This window comes from Amblyraja radiata, unplaced genomic scaffold (assembly GCF_010909765.2).
Source record: "Amblyraja radiata isolate CabotCenter1 unplaced genomic scaffold, sAmbRad1.1.pri S103, whole genome shotgun sequence".
Classification (NCBI taxonomy): Eukaryota; Metazoa; Chordata; class Chondrichthyes; order Rajiformes; family Rajidae; genus Amblyraja; species Amblyraja radiata.
This window is the reverse complement of record NW_022630094.1, coordinates 1854735-1864850: the sequence shown is the minus strand read 5'-3', so window position 1 is coordinate 1864850 and position 10116 is coordinate 1854735. Positions and strand designations below refer to the sequence as shown.

At 51.9% G+C, this 10116-nt stretch overlaps 1 protein-coding gene across 1 annotated transcript in view; it reads right to left on the bottom strand.

The window, feature by feature from the left end:
• Positions 1 to 3567: 3567 nt before the first annotated feature.
• LOC116969088 (E3 ubiquitin-protein ligase HUWE1-like) overlaps positions 3568 to 10116 on the bottom strand; it is a gene marked incomplete at its 5' end in the record, with an annotated part of 64759 nt that continues 58210 nt past the window's right edge. The window contains 4 exons of the mRNA XM_033016038.1: positions 3568 to 3779; positions 5494 to 5696; positions 7609 to 7741; positions 8774 to 8930. Of these exons, the coding sequence (XP_032871929.1) occupies positions 3583 to 3779; positions 5494 to 5696; positions 7609 to 7741; positions 8774 to 8930 (690 nt within the window). The remainder of the gene's footprint in view (positions 3780 to 5493; positions 5697 to 7608; positions 7742 to 8773; positions 8931 to 10116) is intronic.

The window sequence follows — 10116 nt, the reverse complement described above, 5'->3', positions numbered from 1 at the left end:
ACCAGGGGCCACAGTTTAAGAATAAGGAGTAAGCCATTTAGAATGGAGACGAGGTAACACTTTTTCTCTCAGAGAGTTGTGAGTCTGTGGAATTCTCTGCCTCAGAGGGTGGTGGAGGCCGGTTCTCTGGATGCTTTCAAGAGAGAGCTAGATAGGGCTCTTAAAAATAGCGGAGTCAGGGGACATGGGGAGTAGGCAGGAACGGGGTACTGATTGGGGATGATCAGCCATGATCACATTGAATGGCGGTGCTGGCTCGAAGGGCCGGACGAAGAGGCGAAGGCACAAACTCTGCGCGGTTCGTGGTCTCAGTCGGACGCTCGCTAGCGGCATTGAAATAGCCAGAAACCGCGACACCCCGCTTCAAGACCCGCAAGAAATCGCAGAGAGTTGTGGACAGTTGCAGCCCAGACCATCGCGCACACACACAAACCAACCTCCCTTCCATCCATCGCCTCCATCTACACCTCACGCTGCCTCGGCAAGGCCAGCAGCATCATCGCGGACCAGTCTCACCCCCCGGTCCCCCCGGTCACTCCCTCCTCTCCTCCCCCCTCTCCCATCGGGCAAGAGGTACGAACACACACACACACCTCCAGATTCAGGGGCAGTTTCTTCCCGGCTGTTATCAGGCAACTGAACCGTCCTCTCACCAACTAGAGAGCGGTCCTGACCTCCCATCCACCTCATTGGAGACTCCTGGACTATCTTTAATCAGGCTTTACCTTGCACTAAACGTTATTCCCTTTATCCTGTATCTGTACACTGTGGACGACTCGATTGTAATCATGAACAGTCTTTCCGCTGACTGGATAGCATGCAACAAAAAAGCTTTTCACTGTACCATACATAGAAAATAGCTGCAGGAGTAGGCTATTCGGCCCTTCGAGCCAGTACCGCCATTCACTATGATCGTGGCTGATCATCCAAAATCAGTACCCCGTTCCTGCTTTTCCCCTCATATCCCTTGATTTCGTTAGCACAAAGAGCTCAATCTAACCCTCTCTTGAAAACATCCAGTGAATCGGCCTCCACTGCCTTCTGAGGCAGAGAATTCCACAGATTCACAACTCTCTGGGTGGAAAAGTGTTTCCTCATCTCAGTCCTAAATGGCCGACCCCTTATCCTTAAACTGTGTGTGGCCCCTGGTTCTGGACTCCCCCGTCATCGGGAACATTTTTCCTGCATCTCGCCTGCCCAATACTTTAAGAATTTGATATGTTTCTATAAGATCTCCCTCTCATCCTTCTAAATTCCAGTGAATGCAAGTCCAGTCTACCCATTCTTTCATCATATGTCAGTCCCGCCATCCCGGGAATTAACCTGGTGAACCTACGCTGGGCTCCCTCAATAGCAAAAATGTCCTTCCTCAAATTTGGAGACCATAACTGCACACAATACTCCAGGTGTGGTCTCACTAGGGCTCTGTACAACTGCAGAAGGACCTCTTTGCTCCTATACTCAACTCCTCTTGTTATGAAGGCCAACAGGTCAAAACTGCACACAATACTCCAGGTGTGGTCTCACTAGGGCCCTGTACAACTGCAGAAGGACCTCTTTGCTCCTATACTCAACTCCTCTTGTTATGAAGGCCAACAGGCCAAAACTGCACACAGTACTCCAGGTGTGGTCTCACTAGGTCCCTGTACAACTGCAGAAGAATCTCCTTGCTCTTAAATTCAACTCCTCTCACAATGAAGGCCAACATGCCATTCGCTTTCTTCACTGCCTGCTGTACCTGCATGCTTACTTTCAGTGACTGACGTACAAGGACCCCCAGATCCCGTTGTACTTTTCCCAACTTGACACCTTTCAGATAATAATCTGCCTTCGGTGAGAACATGGATGGGTGACATTTTGGGCCAGGACGTCACCAACTTTGCGTTCTGTTGTGAGAGGGGCTGAGAAAGGAAGCGGATGTCGGGAGATGCAGAGAACCCTCTCTCGCGGGCAATCAGAGACGTCAAGCACATACACGCCAACACAACCCTCTTGTTCCGCGAAAGGTTGATAAGACACAGGAGCAAAATTAAGGCCACTCGGATAATCGGGCCTACTCTGCCGTTCTATCACGGCTGGGCTTGTACACTCTGGAGTTTAGAAGGATGAGAGGGTATCTTATTGAAACATATAAGATTGTTAAGGGTTTTGACACACTAGAGGCAGGAAACATGTTCCCGATGTTGGGGGAGTCCAGAACCAGGGGCCACACACACAGTTTAAGAATAAGGTGTCGGCCATTTAGAACGGAGACGAGGAAACACTTTTTCTCACAGAGAGTGGTGAGTCTGTGGAATTCTCTGCCTCAGAGGGCGGTGGAGGCCGGTTCTCTGGATACTTTCAAGAGAGTGCTAGATAGGGCTTTTAAATATAGTGGAGTCAGGGGATATCGGGAGAAGGCAGGAACGGGGTACTGATTGAGGATGATCAGCCATGATCACATTGAATGGCGGTGCTGGCTCGAAGGGCCGAACGGCCTACTCTTGCACCTATTGTCTATTGTCTATTGGGACATGTTGGCCGGTGGTGGGCAAGTGGGGAAAGGGAAAATATTTAATAGGAATCTGAGGGGTAACAATTTGACACAGTTTATGGTGGGTGTATGGAACGAGCTGCCGGAGGAGGTAGTTGAGGCTGGGACTATCCCAACGTTTAAGAAACAGTTGGACAGGCACATGGATAGGACAGGTTTGTAGGGATATGGGCTAAACTCGGACAAACTCGGACCGAGATGAGGAAAACATTTTTCACACAGAGAGTGGTGAATCTCTGTAATTCTCTGCCACAGAAGGTAGTTGAGGCCAGTTCATTGGCTATATTTAAGAGGGTTAGATGTGGCCCTTGTGGCTAAAGGGATCAGGCGGTATAGAGAGAAGGCAGGTACAGGATACTGAGTTGGATGATCAGCCATGATCATATTGAATGGCGGTGCAGGCTCGAAGCTACACCTATTTTCTATGTTTCTATGTTGGCCAGTGTGGGCAAGTTGGGCCGAAGGGACTCTCTGAAGTCGCCCTCTGACTCTCTTGTAGCGCAAGGGATGACAATTGGCCAACTCAAGAGAAACTCAAAATGGACGCTAATAAAAATGACTGGTTTGGAGGGATAGGGGCCAAATGCAGGCATGTGGGACTAGTGTAGCTGGGACATGTTGGCCGGTTTGGGCAAGTTCTTTCCACGGAGGTGTCAGTCTCTGACTATGACTCTAGGAGAAGCCGTCTTGGTGCATTGAAGCAAAATTAAGAGTGTGGATTAGCATTGATGGGGCACGTCGGCCATTTTGGGCAAGTTGTGGCCCGTTTCCCAACGCTGCCTCGCTCCGCGACACGGCGCGGAACGCCTACCTCCTCGAGCGGCGTCGAGCAAACGTAAAAAGCGGGCACGCAAGACACAACGAACAGCAAGCAAGGCGCAGCGGCAGGGGCGGGGAATGATGGGGCATGTCGGCCATTTTGCGCAGAGCCAAAGGCAGGGTTAGTGATGGCAGAAGGCGGGGGGGGATTGGGGAACAGAACGCAAAATGATAACAGAAGCGAGGCATGCGGGACGGACACGTGGAACACACAGAGAACAAAAAGTAAATCAAAAACGGAAAGGAAAATAAAATAAAATCCACAAGTGCCCTGCAGGCGGCACAAGCATCATGCTAACCATGGCTGATTGCTGTTGTCTTCTGGCACGTTGGCCCTCACGTACCATTTGTATTATGGCGTCAGCTTCCGCCTCCAGCTGTCTCACAGCTGCCTGGATGCTGGTCGCTGAGCCCAGAGCCGAGGTACCTGTGGAGGGAGAGAGGGAAGGAGAGGGAGAGAGAGAGAGATCAGGAGAAAGAGAGACGGAGAGAAAGAGGGAGAGCAAGGAGAGAGAGGGAGAGGAGAAAGATGAGTGAGAGATGAGAGGGAGATGAGAGAGAGAGAGGGAGAGAGAGGGACGGAGAAAGAAGAGAGAAAGAGGGATGGGAGAGACAGAAAGAGGGAGAGAAAGAGAGAGGAGAGAGAGAAAGAGAGAGAGGGAGAGAGAGAGAGAGAGAGAGGGAAAGAGAGAGAGAGGGAGAGAGGGAGAGACAGAGAGAGTTAGTGTTATCAGGCAACTGAATCATCCGACCACAGTCTTCAGGTGGCCAACTTTCTCACTCCCAAATAAGGGACAAAAGGTCAAATTACGGGGCAAATGACCGACTGGGCCGTGGCTGGGCGAACGATGAGTTGGCCCGGGTGCTGGACTCCAGCGCGCCCCGTCCAACTCGTGAAACGATGAGAAGGAGGGGGGGCGGGGTGGTGGTGGTGTCGGCGGTCAGCGAAGGTCCGAAGGTCGGACAGCTGGCCGGGCTGCTGACCGATGGACGGGGCCACGGGCGAGGTGCTGCTGCTGCACTCCACGGGCTGCACGACGTCGGGACTGGGGTGAGGCGGGGTCCGACCCGACAGTCCCCTCGACCCGAGTAGGAGCAGTCAAATACGGGACAAGGGCGGTCCCGTACGGGACAAACCAATTTATCCCAAATACGCGATGTCCCGGCTAATACGGGACAGTTGGCGTCCCGACACAGTCTCGACCCGAAACGCCACCCATTCCTTCTTGCTAGAGATGCTGCCTGTCCCGCTGAGCTACTCCAGCTTCTAGTCTAGTGCCGGTGGAAGGCAGCATCTGCAATTCCTCCCGACACGTTAGCTGTGCGTGGAAGGAGCATTTTTTCTTTAACAGCCTCTTGCTGTTGAGGGAGTGCAGCGCAGGTTCGCCAGGTTAATTCCCGGGATGGCGGGACTGTCATACGATGACAGAATGGGTCGACTGGGCTTGTATTCACTGGAATTTAGAAGGATGAGAGGATATCTTATAGAAACATCTAAAATTCTTATGGGACTACCTGAAATTGGAGAAGTCAATGTTCATACCGCTGGGGTGTAAACTACCCAAGCGGAATATGAGGTGCTGCTCCTCCAATTTGCGGTTGGACTCACTCTGGCCATGGAGGTGGCCCGGGACAGAAAGGTCGGATTGGGATTGGGAATGGGAGGGGGAGTTGAAGTGCTGAGCCACCGGGAGATCAGGTTGGTTATTGCAAACCGAGCGGAGGTGTTGGGCGAAGCGATCGCCGAGCCTGCGCTTGGTCTCACCGATGTAGAGCAGCCGACACCTAGAGCAGCGGATGCAATAGATGAGGTTGGAGGAGATGCAGATGCAGAACCTGGAAAGACTGCTTGGGTCCTTGGATGGAGTCGAGGGGGGGAGGTGAAGCGACAAGCGTAGCATTTCCTGCGGTTGCATGGGAAAGTGCCCGGGGAGGGGGTGGTTTGGGTGGGAAGGGACGAATTGACCAGGGAGTTACGGAGGGGAGCGGTCAATAAATAAATGATGGGCCTTTGTCCCAAATATTACGGAGGGCAAGGTAGATGGGACATGTTGGGCGGTGTGGGCAAGAGGGCCTGTTTCTACACTGTTAAGACTCCGTGACAGGAGCCTCGTTCTGCCGGTTCCGTTCGGAGTTTGTACCTAGTCGTCCAGTTTGCTTGGCCTTCTTGTTGGCTCTGCGGGTGGCGTCCCGCAGCTGAATGATGACCTGTAGGATACGGAGGAAGAACTTCTGCGTGGACGTCTTGGAGGTCAGCATGGACATGGAGGGGAGCTGGAGCTCCCTGCCGCCCAGCGCCCGTTTGTGGGAGGCCACGATCACTACGTCCTCTGCCGTGTCGAACCTGCAGAAATAAGGACCAAAGATACAGGCCCTTCAGTCCACGCCAGCCATCATTCGCCCGTTCGAAGGATGAGAGGGTATCTTAGTGAAACATATTAAGATTATTAAGGGTTTGGACACGCTGGAGGCAGGAAACATGTTCCCGATGTTGGGGGAGTCCAGAACCAGGGGCCACACACACAGTTTAAGAATAAGGGGTCGGCCATTTTGAACGGAGATGAGGAGAAACTTTTTCCACCCAGAGAGTTGTGTGAATCTGTGGCCATTTAGGACTGAGATGAGGATAAACTTTTTCCACCCAGAGACTTGTGAATCTGTGGCCATTTAGGACTGAGATGAGGATAAACTTTTCCACCCAGAGAGTTGTGAATCGGTGGCCATTTAGGACTGAGATGAAGAGAAACTTTTTCCACCCAGACTTGTGAATCTGTGGCCATTTAGGACTGAGATGAGGAGAAACTTTTTCCACCCAGAGACTTGTGAATCTGTGGCCATTTAGGACTGAGATGAGGAGAAACCTTTTCCACCCAGAGACTTGTGAATCTGTGGCCATTTAGGACTGAGATGAGGAGAAACATTTTCCACCCAGAGACTTGTGATTCTGTGGCCATTTAGGACTGAGATGAGGAGAAACTTTTTCCACCCAGAGACTTGTGAATCTGTGGCCATTTAGGACTGAGATGAGGAGAAACTTTTTCCACCCAGAGAGTTGAGAATCTGTGGCCATTTAGGACTGAGATGAGGAGAAACTTTTTCCACCCGGAGAGTTGTGAATCTGTGGAATTCTCTCCCTCAGAGGGCGGTGAGTTAGATAGCGCTCTTAAAGATAGCGGAACAAGGGATATGGGGAGAAGGCTGGCATGGGTTACTGATCGTGGACGATCAGCCATGATCACAATGAATGGTGGCGCTCGAAGGGCCAAATGGCCTCTACTCCTGCACCTCTTGGGCCTGTCGCACTTAGGTGATTTTTAGGCGACTATCGTAGTCGTAGCAGGTCGCCGAAAAAACGGCGACTGGACTAATGGGCCTGTCGCACTTTAGGCGATTTGTTTAGGCGACTGCGACAATGGAATTCACCAAAGTCAGCACCAGCGGCAACCAACGTTAACCTGGTGACAACGTACGGCAGCATCTACGTCAAGCTACGGCTCATTGGCGTCAAACAAAAAGATGCTACGACTCAATAGACAATAGGTGCAGGAGTAGGTACACAAACATGCTGGAGAAACTCAGCGGGTGCAGCAGCATCTATGGAGCAAAGGAAATAGGCGATGTTTCGGGCTGAAACCCTCGGCCATTTGGCCCTTCGAGCCAGCATCGCCATTCAATGTGATCATGGCTGATTATCCTCAATCAGTACCCCGTTCCTGCCTTCTCCCCATATCCCCTGACTCCGCTATCTTTAAGAGCCCTATCTAGCTCTCTCTTGAAAGCATCCAGAGAACCGGCCTCCACCGCCCTCTGAGGCAGAGAATTCCACAGACTCACCACTCGCTGTGAGAAAAAGTGTTTCCTCGTCTCCGTTCTAAATGGCTAAAGGGCCTGTCCCACTTACGTGACCTTGGCTCGCAAATTACGCGACCTTGTGGTCGCTTGAGGCGTATGGACACCGTGTGGCCACGCAGCGTCTTGACAGCGTACGCCTAGCGCGTGGCGTTGCGCGATGACGTCGCCGCCCGGCGTGGCGTTGCGCGATGATGTCACCGCCCGGCGCGGCTTTGCGCGATGACGTCACCGCCCGACGCTCAAATTCAGTCGGCCCGCCTCCTGCCCAGCTGATTGGTAAGCATGAAGCAAATGACATCACGCGCGTACTTAGCGCGAACTCCGCTTACGTTTGGTCGCGCCAAACGCACGCAATCTCATGCAAGTGGGACAGGCCCTTTACTCTTTATTCTTACCGAACGTACCTGCTTTGCATCTTTCCTTTCAGTTTGGTGAGCTGGGGCTGGTCGTCTGTCGTGCCCTCGGGCGACTGGCAGTCGGACTGCGCTGACCGCTGCTGGTCTAGGTTGTACTCTCGTAGCTCGGCGAGCAAAGTACCTGTGGGGACACAAGGAAGGCAGCGTTAAACAAGGACGTGGATAACCTCACATTTATCCGCATTAAACTGCATCTGCCATGCATCTGCCCGCTCCCCCAACCTGTCCAAGTCACCCTGCATTCTCATAGCATCCTCCTCACAGTTCACAATGCCACCCAGCTTTGTGTCATCTGCAAATTTGCTAATGTTACTTTGAATCCCTTCATGCATATTGTAAAGAGCTGCGGTCCCAGCACCGAGCCTTGCGATACCCCACTAGTCACTGCCTGCCATTGTGAAAGGGACCCGTTAATCCCTACTCTTTGTTTCCTGTCTGCCGACCACTTCTCTATCCATGTCAGCACTCTACCCCCAATACCATGTGCCCTAATTTTGCCCACTAATCTCCTATGTGGGACCTTATCAAATAGCAAGAATGTCCTTCCTCAAATTAGGGGACCAAAACTGCACACAATACTCCAGGTGTGGTCTCACCAGGGCCCTGTACAACTGCAGAAGGACCACTTTGCTCCTGTACTCAACTCCTCTTGTTATGAAGGCCAACAGGCCAAAACTGCACACAATACTCTAGGTGTGGTCTCACTAGGGCCCTGCACATGAGGATGAGGGGTGATCTTTGTTTATAGTTTAGAGATACAGCGCGGAAACAGGCCCTTCGGCCCACTGGGTCCGCGCCGACCATCGATCCCCGCGTATTAACACTATCCAATACCCACTAGAGGCAGTTTTTATATTTACCAAGCCAATTAACCCACAAACTTGTACGTCTTTGGAGTGTGGGAGGAAACCGAAGATCTCGGAGAAAACCCACGCAGGTCATGGGGAGAGCGTGGGTTTGCTCCGGGTGCTCCGGTTTCCCTTCACGTCAATTCGCCTGCGTGACGGCCTTTAAATAGGTTAACGTGGGATGCCAGGGGGCCGAGCTCGCAAGGAGAGTTTAACCGGGAGACAGCGCTGCGTGAAAAAGTATCGGAGGGCACGGGAGAAGTAAACGCGGTGGACGCGCTGGCGCGTGGGCGCAACGCCCGTACCTATCTGCTGGCACAGCGTGTATCCCAGCTGCCGAGCGCCGCTGAGGAGCAGCTTCAGAACGGTGTCTCTCGTCCCCGGCTCGCCCCTCGAGAGCTGGAGCAGGATATTGGCCGCGTCCTCGAGACCTTCCTCCGAGCACGAGTGAGATGTCAGCACCTGCGGAACGAGGCAGAGAGGGGGGCGTTACCACAATAGACAATAGGTGCAGGAGTAGGCCATTCGGCCCTTCGAGCCAGCACCGCCATTCAATGTGATCATGGCTGATCATCCACAATCAGTACCCCGTGCCTGCCTTCTCCCCATATCCCCTGATTCCCGCTATTTTTAAGAGCCCTATCTATCTCTCTCTTGAAAGCATCCAGAGAACCGGCCTCCACCGCCCTCTGAAGCAGAGAATTCCACAGACTCACAACTCTCTGTGAGAAAAAGTGTTTCCTCGTCTCCGTTCTAAATGGCTTACTCCTTATTCTTAAACTGTGTGTGGCCCCTGGTTCTGGACTCCCCCAACATCGGGAACATGTTTCCTGCCTCTAGCGTGTCCAAACCCTTAATAATCTTATATGTTTCAATGAGAAACCCTCTCATCCTTCTAAACTCCAGAGTGTACAAGCCCAGCTGCTCCATTCTCTCAGCGTATGACAGTCCCGCCATCCCGGGAATTAACCTTATAAACCTACGCTGCACTCCCTCAATAGCAAGAATGTCCTTCCTCAAATTAGGGGATCAAAACTGCACACAATTCTCCAGGTGTGGTCTCACCAGGGATCTGTACAACTGCAGAAGGACCTCTTTGCTCCTATATTCGATTCTTCTTGTTATAAAGGCCAACATGCCATTCGCTTTCTTCACTGCCTGCTGTACCTGCATGCTTACTTTCATAGACTGATGTACAAGGACCCCCAGATCCCGTTGTACTTCCCCTTTTTCCCAACTTGACGCCATTTAGATAGTAGCCATTGAAACTTACTGAATAATGAAAGGCCTAGATAGAGTGGATGTGGAGAGGATATTTCCACTAGTGGGAGATTCTAGGACCAGAGGGCACAGCCTCAGAATTAAAGGACGCTCCTTTAGGAAGGTGGTGAGGAAGGATCATCAAGTGATAGGAGTAGAATTAGGCCATTCAGCCCATCAAGTCTACTCCGCCATTCAATTTAGAAGGATGAGGGGATATCTTATAGAAACATATAAAATTATAAAAGGACTGGTCAAGCTAGATGCAGGGAAAATGTTCCCAATGTTGGGCGAGTCCAGAACCAGGGGCCACACACTTAGAATAAAGGGGAGGCCATTTAGGACTGAGGTGAGAAAAAACTTTTTCACCCAGAGAGTTGTGAATTTG